The sequence below is a fragment of the Drosophila mojavensis genome, unplaced genomic scaffold (genome assembly GCF_018153725.1).
Source record: "Drosophila mojavensis isolate 15081-1352.22 unplaced genomic scaffold, ASM1815372v1 contig_49, whole genome shotgun sequence".
NCBI lineage: Eukaryota > Metazoa > Arthropoda > Insecta > Diptera > Drosophilidae > Drosophila > Drosophila mojavensis.
This window is the reverse complement of record NW_025318872.1, coordinates 1,632,515-1,647,141: the sequence shown is the minus strand read 5'-3', so window position 1 is coordinate 1,647,141 and position 14,627 is coordinate 1,632,515. Positions and strand designations below refer to the sequence as shown.

The 14,627-nt window shown below is 37.4% G+C and overlaps 4 protein-coding genes and 1 long non-coding RNA gene across 5 annotated transcripts; 2 read left to right on the top strand and 3 right to left on the bottom strand.

Moving 5' to 3' along the window:
- Positions 1-70: 70 nt before the first annotated feature.
- Positions 71-3,922, bottom strand: LOC122757340. Its single transcript, XR_006357341.1, has 3 exons — positions 1,698-3,922; positions 597-1,231; positions 71-500 (listed from the first exon to the last, which is right to left on the bottom strand). It is a non-coding gene; the product is annotated as an uncharacterized LOC122757340 (long non-coding RNA).
- A 910-nt stretch (positions 3,923-4,832) lies between these two features.
- On the bottom strand, positions 4,833-6,085 carry LOC6577900. Its single transcript, XM_044009206.1, has one exon. The coding sequence runs from the start codon at positions 6,082-6,084 to the stop codon at positions 5,854-5,856; it is 231 nt and encodes a 76-aa protein (XP_043865141.1). The 5' UTR covers position 6,085; the 3' UTR covers positions 4,833-5,853.
- Positions 6,035-6,615, bottom strand: LOC26527708. Its single transcript, XM_015165895.3, has 2 exons — positions 6,416-6,615; positions 6,035-6,321 (listed from the first exon to the last, which is right to left on the bottom strand). Exons 1-2 carry the CDS (start codon positions 6,460-6,462, stop codon positions 6,222-6,224), a joined length of 147 nt encoding a protein of 48 aa, XP_015021381.1. The 5' UTR covers positions 6,463-6,615; the 3' UTR covers positions 6,035-6,221.
- Positions 6,616-9,993: 3,378 nt separating this feature from the next.
- On the top strand, positions 9,994-10,437 carry LOC26527988. The gene is made up of 2 exons (XM_015165894.3): positions 9,994-10,266; positions 10,338-10,437. The coding sequence occupies exons 1-2, from the start codon at positions 10,223-10,225 to the stop codon at positions 10,435-10,437; spliced, it is 144 nt and encodes a 47-aa protein (XP_015021380.1). The 5' UTR covers positions 9,994-10,222.
- Positions 10,438-10,507: 70 nt separating this feature from the next.
- LOC6577899 lies at positions 10,508-10,844 on the top strand. The gene has a single exon (XM_002003794.4). It carries the CDS (start codon positions 10,508-10,510, stop codon positions 10,775-10,777), a length of 270 nt encoding a protein of 89 aa, XP_002003830.1. The 3' UTR covers positions 10,778-10,844.
- Positions 10,845-14,627: the final 3,783 nt, after the last annotated feature.

Sequence of the window (14,627 nt, the reverse complement as noted above, 5' to 3'; positions counted from 1 at the left end):
GCATATAAAATGTTATGTGCTCATATTCATCTACTTATGAACCACCCGAGCGACGTGCAACAAATGGAGGAAGCTTCGTGCAGCTTTTTTCCTCATTTTTTTGGCTCGCAACAGAGTGGTTCGAGTGTGATGGGTGGATGGGTGTGTGTGCATATATGTGTGTGTATATTTAAGCCACAACAAAAGACACTCAGCTCATATCATTGGCGTTTTGTAAGAGCTGCATATGAACCATAATTGCATTTAAAGCTTTGCCTTTCTTTATGGCAAACATTTATTTATAACAGACTTATTTTATTTGGGCTCACACTGACTGGCGAAATGCCCTACAGCTGGGCTGGTAAAGTAAAGAAATATATATACATATATTTAAATATGGAAGTTAACTTATATTCCCATTCCTATTCGTAGTCCAAACATATGACTGCTCGAAGACAAGATAGCCAGGGTATCCTGCAGGTAGGTTTGAAATTCAGACAAGATACTCCAGATTGAAAATCCTAAAAAAAGTAAAATCTTATTAGCTAAGGCATATCTATTACATTTATATTTAATTTATATTGCACACATTTTATTCCACAAATATATTTGTATACCTCAATTACTAAAGTGTGTAGCTCATTTATATTGAATATACTCAATTTTACATTTCCCCTGCCGCACTCTCGCCCACAAGTCACGAAAAACGCAACCACGTTTCTGCGTTTTACTCAAGTGTCCTCCAGTCCCGCAATGAAACCCACTCCCGGATCGAGTAGAGCCATTGCCATTGTTTCAATTTTCATATCGCTTTCGTTGTCGTTTTCGTTGTTGTTGTTGCTGTTGTTATTATTGTTGTTTTCTCTGATTTTGATGACCTCGTGCATTTTACGTATTCTATAAATAAGAATTCTGCGGTCTCATATTTTTATTGCATATTTTATACGATTTTGATGCAGACGGAGGGCAGAGGCCAGAGACCAGAGACCGGAGTCAGAGCCCGGCCAGAGCCAGAACCAGGGCAATCCAGAACTTGGCAATCCAATTGTCATTCGTGACAGCTGTCGATCAGAAATGGCGGCTGAGCCTGATGCTGTTTGTATTCATATTTAACGGTGGTTGATTCTCAATTTATTGACAGCCGCGTCTCCATTCGCAGCCTCTCAATTGAATTGAGATTTTCATGTAATTGCCGCCCTTTGTTTGGCCGCATGTTTGCCATATTTTGTAAATTATATAGCATTTACATAATCTAAAGAAAAAGAAGGAAAATATAAAACAGAAATGTTATATGATATGATTTGATATATCAAATGCGTATCTTCTACAGGGCTTATCTAGGCATCGATTTTGTCATGTTGATTCATGTCAAAAAATTAATTGAATCTTTTTGTCTGTTGGTATATATTCAAAATATTCTACAAATTAAAAATTCAAAATGCAAATGTTTGGAAAAACATATTCAAAAATGTTTAAAAATATTTATTTCTTGTTTTTAAATAAATCTGAGATTAGCAATCTAATATGGTATTTAATCATAAACGCAATTAGACTTAATCTGCATAGACTTATTTTTAATGATTTAATTTAATTTGTACTTTAGAGATCTAAACAATGCGAAAAAGATTTTTACTTGAGGCAGTTTAACATTTAATATAGAATTGAAAAATAAAAAATAAATAAATAAACTTGTGTAATTCAGTAGGGTTTATACTCACCAACTAGAGCGACCAAGAGATGCAGGGAACTGTTCAGCAGCTGTATTTTAAGCTACACAGATAGAGATGTATATTAATTTTTAGATACTGCTATAGTCTTAAAATAAATAATTTTAAAGAAAACCTTTGCGCTGTTAAAAAGTCAGTTCAACATTTCAAAATCCTGATGTGATATGGCTAATTTAAAATTCTGAAAAGTAACTGTAAATAACCTGTGTTATATTGTATATAATAATATATTATGATTCCCAGAATATATACAGATTTTATACTATAAGTGTCTCTATCTCTATCTCTTTATTTCTCTATCTCTCTCTCTATCTATTCGCGCCTGCAATTGCACCTTTTGTACAGCTCATGTGACAGGCATATAGATCACTTGGGGCGTATCGAATTTTGTCTGCTTGATTCCATTCAAATGACGCACGATTTGCAGCGGTTGGGTGAGGGGGCGAATCAATTTTGGATTATGTCTGTTTGATGTTTGGCAACTGCGTCACACCTTGCCAACAAAAATATTACAAACGAGATGCCATGTGACACGCACAACAGCAGCAACAACAACAACAATTACAACGACAACTGGAACGAGAAAAACTCGCTGAACACCTTTTGGCCCGTACATGATTATCGAGTACATTCATATTCACAATTCAAATACAATTCACGAACTGCTGGCGGAGACATCCGCGTCGAGAAATTATCCTGCCAATTGTTTTGCAACCGGGCGCAACTCCCAAAATCAGAGACAAGACCAAAAACCAAGGTAGAGATCAGCGCAGCGAGGGGTGTTGAGAGTAGAGCCGCCTTTGCACATTCCCGCACAAAAACATCTGTCGCGGATGTCGGAAGTTGTATCTGACGGCACGCCCCACACTTCGGGCACGCGGCATAGCGAACTGCTCTAAAAGTGGGCGGCAAGCAAATGCCGGGCATGGTCATGTCACTTTTTCACTGCAAGCTGCGATTTGGCAGCACAGAACAGAAACGAACAGAAGTTACGGAAATTATTCATAATAATTTTCCAGCACGTGGCATGTGACATGTTGTCGGAAGATGTTATCGCCCGCTCACAATAAGGGTTGTCTGTCAACGGAAGCCCGACGGTAGATAATAGAGGAGGAGTCGAAGCATGCGGAAACCTTCACGTTGACATGCCAGCATTTCGACGAAAACTAGCCGGACCGGAGTTCATTAGGCCTGAGGGCTCGAGCTATTTAAAAGGACAAAACCAAATGAAATGATAATCTTTGTTGAAAATATAAAAAAAAATAAAAGTAGATAGATGACTTGGTAGTGTCTTATCCGAGGGCTATTGCTGTTGTGGTGAGACGATATACTAAATGTATTTCAGAGAGTTTTGCAATGAACAAATATTATATGATTTAATCCAAGCTAAAGGCCTCAGTAGCCAGTGCTACTACTAACTTTGCAAGTTAGTTTTTAAGATTATAAATAAATTATTAAATAAACTAAAGAAGCAGTTATTACAGTTAAAGAGAGAGTTTTTACAGAATCTGGCAAACGCGGTATACTAATAAACGATCTGGCATCTATGTCAAAAGGTATAAGGCTGCCAGAGGGGTCAGTCGAAAATTGACAGGGTGTAATATGTGTAAAACTTATTTTTTTTCCGATTCCCTGTATAAAAGTGTTCAGTAAGGAAGACTACTCTATGCAGTAAGCCTTAACAGATATCGAAGTTACAAACAATACATGCTTAACATCACAGTTCCACAATATTTGCTAAAGAAAATGTTAGATGACTAATGAAATTTTAAAACTCCCCCTCGGCATACTGACATCAATCAGCCTTACATCATTCTCATAAATTGTAAATATTCCGGGCAAAAAATCAAAACATTCACGAACTGTTCCTGGGCTTCCTTATGATAATGACGTGATAATTGCTTGGCACTTGGATAGCATCCAAAATCACAGGAGTCAGGCAGGCGTCAAATGTCGCTTGTCTACCCATACCTCCGTTGGTCCATTCCGGAGCCATCCCGGCCGTCGTCATCCGGTTGTGGAATCCTTGCAAGTGACACATTCACATTTTATAGCACAAGTTCAAAGGACTTTGCAGAGCACACCTGCTGTGCGTTTTTAATTGCAATGTGACGAAGATGCCAAAACCGAAATATGCCGGCAACCCGACAGGATTAAGAAGCGACCGCCCGGCGCTTGGAAACAAAGTAATTACAAGCCTAAAAGGAACAGAAAAAAATACAGATATATACTTATATATATATATGTGTATATAAATTGAAAATAAGTCGCTTCAATTAGACGCCGCACACATCAAGTGTCGCAGACCCGGAAGAGGGAATGCCACAACATTTCACGCAGAGGAAAAAATAAATATATATATATCGAGAAAGAGAGAGAGAAAGTGAGAGAAAAAAATAAAAATAAAATTTTCTGATGTGTATCGAAAAAGTTCTATTAGCGGCATAAAGGAAATCGTTTCTAATAGCCAGCGCCACGTGTGCCTTGTGCAGTCGTGTGTCAAAAGGACGACCGCAGCTCACTCCCACTCCCATCGGACGGGCAGGAGTCGAAGGACTCTATCTGCCCATTGGCAAACAATACAATTGAAAAATTATCAAAAATTTCGCACTTCTAATCCAAGCGATGCGTAAATTCTGTCGACCAACGACTACCGGACCCCGTCGAACCCTGCGGCAATGCCTGAGCGGACAGAGATACACTTGATCCCACAGTCGAGCACGCGCCACCCCCTGTCGAGGGCTCTGGGCTGTGGGCTGTGGGCTGTGGGATGTGAGCTGTGGGTTGGGCGCTGTTTGTCAAGACGGGCAGACATCATCAATATTGCAGCACGGCCCGGACCTTGGCCCGGGGTCTGTCAAATAAGCGTACCTAATGTGTATTAAGTGCACTTTGCCCCAGGTTCCGGCTGACGGGGAGATGGCCTCTGCATAAGTTAAGCTAATCACGGTAATAGCCACAGCTCATGCAAATGTTTCGCAGACAGTAATAGATGCGATATGCCATGAGTCAAGTAGCAAGGTCAATGGGTGTCGTTCGACATGATTTGTATCAAGGAAATTAGTGAAGGGAAAAGATTTGAGTAGAGGGTGCTAAGATAGGGAACGTAATGAAGAAACAAAGAAATTAAAATGTCTAAAGAGTTTAACTATTTCTTGTAATATCAAGTAATCAGCAAAAAGTATCAGGCAAGAGAACTCTGCTTGAAAGTGATCAACTAGGGAATACTAGGCAAATGATGGAAATCGAAGAAAGTAGAGCACTTCTTATGTGTATTATATACCAAATATCTAGCTCATAGAATATATTTACTCATCAAGATATAGAAATTGACTGACAAAAGGGAAGACAGCAAATATTATAACCGGCTTTTCCTGTTTCCCTGTTTTGTTAAGTCATTATTAATAAAAATTTTCTGAATCTTACCCACTTTCAATAAAACTGTAATCAATTTACTCGTATAGCTACATTATAAAATCACCAATATGTCATCAATTACATATACATATATATGTACATATACAATTAAAGATCTTCGTCACGTTAATCCAAAATATTGTCAAATGCTCAATTCTCTAACTAACCTAAAAGTGTGCAACTTTTCAAGTAACCTCACTCTGTATAGACACCTCGTGTACTAATAAATAATTCAAGTAAATCAAAACTGGTTTCTCCATATGCTTATTTGTTTCCAATTCCGAGATACTTTCGCTCTAACATAACTCTACAACAGTTAAATTCATGAAAACAGTTACTCAGCCAAAACGTATAGTATAACGGAAATCAAATTAACTAAAACATTATATCCAGCATCAGAGACAAAGCATTATCTCATACTACGATTCGGCTTTCAACCAGAAAGTTCAACATAACCTCAATTATTGTTCATCTGCGACTTAAAACACGTTTTTTGCTTCTTTTTTTTTGCGCATCTGTTTTTTTTTTTTTTTTTTTTTTTTTTTTTTTAGTTAATTTTTGCAGATTTTGTAGAATTTAACACTTTCTAATAACAGTCTTAAACTAACTTACAAATTTACCCATAAAACCCAGACATAACAATTGGTCTCAATCACGTTGCACTCCGGCTAATAAACTAGCCCAAAGACACCCCCTCCCCTCTGCAGACCCAACCATTTCTGGCTGGGAGTTAAGAGAAGTGCATGCCGTTGAACTGGTCGCGATTATCCTTGACCATATTATTGTATTTCCATTTCTCGTCGCTCGACGCCTGACTGCTCCAGGCGCCCGAACTGGAACTGGAACTGGAGCCCGAACGGGAACTGAAACTGGACTGATACTTCGACTGGGATTTGTCCTGCTTTCCGGCGCTCTCCTTGCTGGACGTCAGACACTTGTCGGTGCGTTCTGTGTAGACCATTTTGTTGGGTTTACTTGAGCTGCTTTTCTGGCTTGATTCAATTTTAGTATCTTCTCAATGGCGATTTCTAATTACACTGAGCTGCGCAGTAGCTAAATGTTTCTCTTTCTAGCTAGCTCTTACGGAGAGTACAAAGTTCACGGCACAGTCTGCAGCAGAGTCAACACCTTCAGTTCCTTATTGTTGGCCGAGTTGCCCGTACGAGATCCTTTGCTGCACGCTAGGCTTTTGTCCAATCTGCAATATGTCACAGACATGGCCTCAGTTAGCTAACTTGTTTTCATTTTTTTTTTCTCTCTCTTTTTGCATAACTTAACAACACTGGACTTACCCTAATTGTTTGTCTAGTTTAGTAACTGGTTTGCTAATTTTTGGCATTGACACAAAACTTTTGCAATTTGCACATTGATAAAGAAATGATAAATTTGATGGAGTTTGCAATTTTGTCCGCAAGGATTACGTGAACGGTTTGCCAAGCGCTTGATTCAGCTGCAGCGTTCGCCTCTGTTCGGAACTTTCTACTGAGCCTCTAACGATGCCTGCAACTGGTTTAAATAAGCGAATGCTACAAAATGCAGAGCCCGACAGCTCAGCGTGACGGTTCTAAGCAGCAGCAGCAGCAGCAACAGCAGCAGCAGCTGCAAGGCAACGTGTCGCATGAGCAATGAAGAAAGCCCCGCTAACCGCCCTCGCCGACCGCACCCCCTGCCAGACCGCCTTCACCTCCAATGAGCAAAGCTGGCCCTGTGTTTCAGTGACCAGACCTCAGACCTGGGGCCCCAGACTCGGACGCAGACAAAAACCCGTTCGACGTTGTCGTCGTCGGCAATGCAAATTAGAGTTGCCAACTAACTGGTTTGTCACATTTGCAAATCGCAGCACAAACAAGCCAGAAAGCAGATTGGGAATGGCATGGTCGACTGGCAGATACCCTGCAAGTCACTTTTAAGCAAGAAGAAACTTTCGAATAAATATTTTTTATGGAACTGTTTGTCTCCAAACATGGAAACAGCTGGGATAGTAACTCATTCCCTAGCTGTAAAGTAATATTTTCCTACGGTAATCAAAAATACATCAATACTTGAAAATATACCAAAGTCAAATAGTTCAAATGTAAACTGATCATATGGTTAAGGATTCTCAATCCTCAATGTAGTTGATATAGTTCATATACCGATCAAAATCTTACAATCTCTCGCAAAACACCCTTTCGCAAACTTATACTACAGAATATACAAAGAGCAGTAACATGCGCTCCCGCTACTCCACCGCCTGTTCAGTGAACTGTCTGAACCTGCTGAGACTCACGTAGTACGAGCTACTGCGCCAACATTTGCCACCGGCCGGCTCTATGAGGAACTCGGCCTAGATGAGTTATCTTAACATTTTTTTGCTGTTTTTTTGTTTTTCAACACTGTTGCATTTCCATTCAGCTGACGAGTGGCCATCGCATGAATAATATGAATATGTATACATCCAATACTACGACTGTCTCTGCTGATTATACGAATATATAGTATGTATATATAGTATGTTTATATAGTATGTATATATCAGTAGATTATGCATGAGCCTGGCTGATGAAAAGTTACCATTGCATTGCATCAGCCAATTCGGACAAGAAATCAACATGAAAGCCAGTAAACAGCTTTAAGTCCATATTTGTATTTAAATCTGTTGTTGCTCTTGTTGTTATATAGGGTGTATATAGTTATCTAGAGTTGGATCGATCTGTGATATAACTTGCTGTAATAAATAATCCCGCAAATATTGAATACTATATAGGATATGAAGCTTTCAAACAAGTTTTGTTCATTGCACAGGATATCTAGTAAAAAAATATATATATTTTTTTTTTATGCAACAATAAAAATCTAGCTACAAATTATATGACGTACAAATTTACAAAAATTAAATTTTTTTACTTGAATCAATACATACTTTTTTTGGTATATTTTATTGAAGATAGTATTTCTATAATAAATAATATGAAGCTCTATTTACGGCTGAGGCTTAGAGTTACTTCAAGAATAATAAGAGTTATTTCCTTCAAGACATATGGTATATTTTTTAATTAAAATTAAAATTTTAAGAATACAATAATTTTAGGTTTCTTAAAATCATAAATATTTTATAAACTAATATTTACTTTCCTTATTCAGCAATATGAGATAAGAATATGGCACGCGCAACTAAACTTAAAAAAAAAAAAAAAAAAATTTCGATAGAAATTTTATTAAAACATCTTAAAACAGGCCAATCTGGTATTTTTAAAATTAGAAATGATATTTAAATAATGAAGGAAACATATAGTATATTTTCATATCTTTCTTGATTTTAGAAAACATCTATATATATCTTCATATCTTACTTCATTTCAGTCTAACTACACTCACTTTGTTAGAGCAATTATTATTAACCTTAATTATCATAAGAACTGCCCTTCTCCATCTTCCCTATCTTATGTAAAAGTTTTTACACATATCATTTATCATACAATGTGAATTCAATTCGAGTTGAACAAATTATTATTGTTATTGTAAAAATAAATACAATAAATTGGTATATATATAAATATATATTCAGTAGTATTTTTATAATTAAACATATTGTTGTTTACAATAAACAGTCGGCCATTGACTGCTACCGAAAACAAAAATAACAACATAAAAATATTAACTGGGTATTGTACTTTGAACGTCTAGGGTCCTCTCGGCTTAAATGTCAATATTTGCACTTGGCTCTCTGGCTTTAAATTGGAATCGATGCTAATGTGTAACAGACCGTTAAATGTCAAATTCTTTTATTATTTCGTGTTGCTATATGCATTATGCAAATGTAGCCAGACACTTGGGCAGATTTTATTCATTGTTTAATTTATGTTTTAATTTGAAAACGTGCCCAGACATTGGCTCCACACAAAATATTCCATTACGCGAAAGGTAGCAAATGCATAAATATTTCAGGTATATAAAGCAGAATAAAACTTGACAACATTTTGTTGAAATAAATATGTAGAGGAAGTTAGTTGAAATGGATAAAAAATTGAAGGAAGACTTTACTAGATAGGAGAGATGAAAATAAACTTGCTAAAAGGATTAAGTGACTAACTATATAATATATATTTAATCTAAGTGAAAGGTAACTCTGGTCAAGCTGAACTTTAAATTAAAATATTTAACATTTTAATAAAAGTGAAAATTGATTTTTTTTTTTTTTGTATATTACTATATATATTGTAAGCATTTATATCTTTTTATATACAAATATTTACATTTATATCATATATTCTATTTACATAGCTTAATAATATATTATAAATATTTACTTTTACGTATTATAAATCTAACTTTACTGATTTTGATGTAATATATTAAATTCTAAGTTTTGACAAACTTGATTTGATATCAGATAGCAAAATAAATTTCCTTTTAACAAATTAACATAATAACCAAAAGTTTATGGAATGACTCAAGACTCAGTTCAAATTCAAACATTATTTCTAGAGCCACTAAACCTATAACTATGCATTTATTATATAGACCAACAATCAACTAAGATGTGAAGAGAACCAAAGAGCAAGCAACAGCTTACTTCTAGCTATATAGATATCTGTCTTTATCTCTCCCGAACTTTCGAACTTTAGTAAATTTTATGTTTCTATTTACACACAAATTTAACTGGAAATAATCGTATTTCCTATATTTTCCCGAACTTTCATCCCCATTGGGCAAAGACCACTAGACGTTCTTCCAACTTCTCGAAATATGACGTAGTCTGCGATATTTTTGCCTTGTTTTCCGACAGCATTGACGCATCTTCAACTTAGTTTTTTTCAGTTTTTTTTTTTTGGCTGTTTTCATAACAGTCGAATATTTGCATATGCGTCTGGCCGTAACATGTTTGTTGTCGCCAGCACGACAACAAGTTGGCTAACACGCACCGGCCACATGATGCGGCTGATGATCTCCCCCGAACTAGATCAGCGCCTCGTGTTGGGGTATAAAAGCCGCGCGCCAAAGCCGCTTTCAAAACACAAACCCAAGAGCAAGCAACGTGGCTAAAACAAGCAAGCAGAAAATTTCATTTTTTTGTGAGATTATAACTTTTTCGTAAACGTGCCAAATCAAATGTGTCAATGAGGACACCGGACTCCAAAGCGAAGCTTTTAAATAATTTAAGGTCAGTTCGAGCAAGCGAAATCAAATGATGGACATATTTAACTAATTTTATATTTATCGCAACACCCGCAGCCTCTCAAAGCATCTATCCTCCAAAAAGGGTTCACGCACCAGCAACTGCGGCAATCGCCTGGAATTCTTCGTGCTCACGCATCTGACCAACGTGCCCTGACTTGATCAAGCCGCGACTGTACACACTTTGTAACTGAAAAATTGAACTCTTGAGCCCATACACTATCACCATGGTCCATCAGACTCGCACCGCTAGCAAGGCCGTTCCCGCCAAGCACCTGAGTCCCATGCGCAACGCGCAGGACATGCAGCTCGGCAAATACGGCATCTCCAGCAGCCCGGCGGACAGCTTCCTGCGCAGCAACAGGCTGAGCGTTGGCTCTGGCCACCAAGGCAACAACAGCAACAGCAGCAGCAGCTCCCAAACTGCAGCTGCCTATAAATACAACAATATGGTCAACAATAATCGGGAGCAGTTCAATGCCCTGCACTTCTGCTAAGCCGCATTATGATTAAGTTGAGATGACGTCTGAAATAAATATATAATATATAATATTTCAATATTAATTGTGAACGCCTGTTTTAACTCATAAATCGCAGTCACGTGGCGCAGTTAAAAAAAAAATACATATATGTGTATGTATATACATATTTTCTTCTTTTTTGGATTTTCCTCTCGCTGGCAAATTAAATTATTAGCATGAATTTCAGTGCCCCGCCCACGCACATTGCCGACGGCTGAAAAACATTTTTCATTGTTTGCGGCTGTCTGCGCTCACTTTATCATCGCATGCAAATCACACACACATGTGTGCGTGTGTGTGTGCGCGTGGTGTTTGCCACATTTCGCACATTTGAAATTCAGTTTTTTTCCAACACACATTTGCCATATTTCTACATTAGTGCAAAATCAAAATGCTAGCTCGGATTTGCATAAATTTTGATTAGCTTCGAGGCAGAAAATTTCACTTGGATTCTCCCTAAGCTGGCCAAAAACCTGACTGGGTGACTCCCCCAACCATGACAATAGACACGTTTTTATATGTGATGTTTTATTAAGAAAACAATAGTATTTATCGATAACTAAACATGTTTGACACACTTGCGGCTTGGTCACAAATAAAAATATGTAAAATATGCTTAGATTCCAGTTTGCTGGAATTGTTTTTAGAATTTCAGCAGGTTTTATATGTACCCCTTGACTAGTTATTGAACAAACTACACATATGTAGGTATTTCTTAGAACAATATGCATAAAAAGCGATTTCTTCATATAAAATTATGAATAAATTCGAATCAAAACTGATTTTTAAATATCAAACGGAATATGTATGATTAGTGTAGGGGGGTTTGAATGAAGAAATATATTTTATGCAGCAACTTTAGGATAACATCAGAAACCACTTATTGAAATTAAGAGCGTGATTAGAACATCAAATTGTGTAGATGTATATTGTGTATACTATATGCTATAATCAGTTTTAGCTAATTTAGAAGAGATAAGAAAAGAGAGTACTTGTTATTATTCTTTAATGGAATTTGCATATCAAAATAGTTGACACTAGCTCTAATTGACTCTTGCATAAATAACTAAAAATTTGATAAAACTTGCCAATAATAAGAGATACAAATCTACAGTTAATTTAGGTTTCAAGGTCGACTCAATTATACATACAGACAAGCAAACAGGCCCACTGAAAAACAGACAGATGAACGGAGGTACAGACAGACGGACGGACTAGCAGATAGCAGACAAACAGTAGATGGACGGACGAATGAGAGAAGAATGTTTGAATAGACAGACAAGTCGGATATACATATATGCTGATCAAGAATTCACAGAGTCAGTCACTCCCCCTTTCTGCATGTAATAAACATTTTTAACAAGCTCCAATTTCAATGAATATAAATGTAGTATATTAAAATATACCATTTATAAATTCTCAGCGAAAAAATGTATTTGATTTTTTTTTTTTTTTCATAGGAGCTACAATAATAGGAGATATAATAATTGGATCGATACCAGCTAGAGAACAAGAAAAGAAAGAAGAAGAAGAAAGAACAAGCAAAAAAATGTTATTACTCATTACTAAGGAGAAGCTCTTGCTACAACTAAAAATATATATCTTCCATAAGCTACAACATAGTTAATTGCTGAACTTTAAGTATTCCACAGCTTAAAAACTACATTAATTTAAATTTATTAAAGCATAGTCAACTGGATAGTTGTTACTCATCGTGTTTGTGGAAGAAAATAGTTCCACTAATAAATAATTGATGGAAGAATTTTTGATATTATGCAAATGGAGAAGTACAAGTCCAGTATGCAAATGAATATCGGAAGATAGATAAAGTCAACTATAAAACTGGTTTCATGCATACAAATAAAAGTGCGCCTAGCGACAAGCTAGTGTAATTACCAGTATTTAGAATAACTTGAATTCTCTTAGCGCTACAATGTTGGCGCATCTCCTGAGGGTTTTCCCACAGCCAACAGCCAAGTGGCTAATCATCGTATCTGTGCGAAATTGAAACGGAAACAACCCTCTCAGATCCAGTGGGATGGGAGCAACGATTTTCGTAACACTGCAAACCATTAAAAGACAATCTGTTACATCGAAATGTGCACAAATCATATCCAGCCACAGAATTTTATGCCCGAAAAACGTTTTTATTATTCCAGTAAATTAAACGCTCAGCTCAAGTGAAGATTGCGTTCTTATAGAGCAGCAGAACTCCCACCCAGACATATTGCTCAATTGCGAGACAGAGTCCTGGCGTCCTGCGATGCGTCAGGCGTCGACAGTCATTAAATTATCACACATTTAACATCAAAAACAATTCACAACTCCCAAGTAGCGCCCTGCACCCTCACAGCGCACACTGGCGACCCTCTTGGCCCAGCTATTGCCCTGCCCTGCCCTGCCGTACCCTCCCCTTCGCTATCCTCGGTTGGCCTGCTGTATATTGCCGGGACTTGACTTTAACCCCCGCAATGTAATGGGCCAGGCTGTCGTTCTTGTTGTTGCTGTTGTTGTTGTTACCCTGCCGCATTACAAGCTGAAAACATGGTTATTACATCAGGATTGCGTAGGTTGGAGTTGCGCGCTGATGGAGATGTCTGCGAGTCGCGGGTGGTGCGGCCCCGCACATGTGGGCGTTGCAAAACGGCCTGGATGGATGAATGCTGTCTTCGGATGATTATGACAGCATGACGACGACGATGCTTTCAGCGTAAGCTGCCATTTAGCGATGGACGCGTGAGTCGTGAGTGTGAAAACAAAGACAAGCGATGTGATTTTCTGGTGTAATATTTTGTATTTATATGAGAAAACTATTTATAGTTTATACAAAGAATAAAGACGTTTAGAATTAGTCGAACTTTTATAATATTTAGTATTTATATTAGAATAATATCTATGATTTATACATAATAGTTGGTATCAATATTAGTTCAATTTATTTTTCATAATAGATAAGATGAATAGAGAAAATAAATCATGAAGCAAAAAACTACAAATAGCATATGTGAATTTATAATCCATAAAAAATTAGTAGTTATTGTTTAAGTCATTCGTAAGCTTAGATCATATTATTATAACATATCATATTAATAGCCTTTACAACATCAGCTCGTCAGCTGTAAGTCCAAAGTCCTGATAGCTTAATAAACCCCAGGGATAAAGTGCAAGTCATAGATCAACAGCTTTAAATAAAATGTATGCCTATCCAATTGTTCTATCGTGTCACGCGCTCATCTCTAGGCTGGCAGCCTTAGCCACTGTAAGTTCAATTTAGTTTTTGGCTTTTTGCATGGCTGCTGTGCAATATGCTGGCCATTAGATGTCAGCCCGGCCTGGTTGGGGGTAACTGATACGATGACTGGCCAAGCAATCGACGATAAATCATAAACGAAACATCAATTCCAGCACTTGACCTGAACCCGAACCCAAGCCCAGAACGGAATTATGGAGCCGTTGCCAGAGACTGGAGAGATTTTAAAGAGGCGTCGCCTCACTGTCCCTCCCCTTCTTCTCTGTTCCTCTCTTTCTCTCTATCTCTCGCGTGCTGAGAGTCAACTTTTCTGGTCACGTGCCGTCAGCTCGCCAGGCGCGCAAATTAATTAATTGCCAAATAACAAAAAAAAACGGAGAGAGTTTGAAAGATTGATTAAGCCGTGACGCACAGACAGCCGACGATAACCCTTCTTCTGTCAACTTATCTATCACGCCAACAACGTGAAAGGATCTGTCGCAGCGTATGCAACATACATACATACATATATATTATATATAACAATGCCCACCTATCCGTGCCCAATTCCTCAATTCTAAATCCTCGTCTGGCATT

What these genes read in the sequence shown, in the direction of transcription:
- LOC6577900 (XM_044009206.1), bottom strand. Translation starts at nt 6,084, where the DNA reads ATGGTCTACACAGAACGCACCGACAAGTGTCTGACGTCCAGCAAGGAG.
- LOC26527708 (XM_015165895.3), bottom strand. Translation starts at nt 6,462, where the DNA reads ATGCCAAAAATTAGCAAACCAGTTACTAAACTAGACAAACAATTAGG. An exon ending in AAACTAGACAAACAATTAGG is followed by an intron (nt 6,322 to 6,415) that starts GTAAGTCCAGTG and finishes GACATATTGCAG; the next exon opens with ATTGGACAAAAGCCTAGCGT.
- LOC26527988 (XM_015165894.3), top strand. Translation starts at nt 10,223, where the DNA reads ATGAGGACACCGGACTCCAAAGCGAAGCTTTTAAATAATTTAAG. An exon ending in AAGCTTTTAAATAATTTAAG is followed by an intron (nt 10,267 to 10,337) that starts GTCAGTTCGAGC and finishes CAACACCCGCAG; the next exon opens with CCTCTCAAAGCATCTATCCT.
- LOC6577899 (XM_002003794.4), top strand. Translation starts at nt 10,508, where the DNA reads ATGGTCCATCAGACTCGCACCGCTAGCAAGGCCGTTCCCGCCAAGCAC.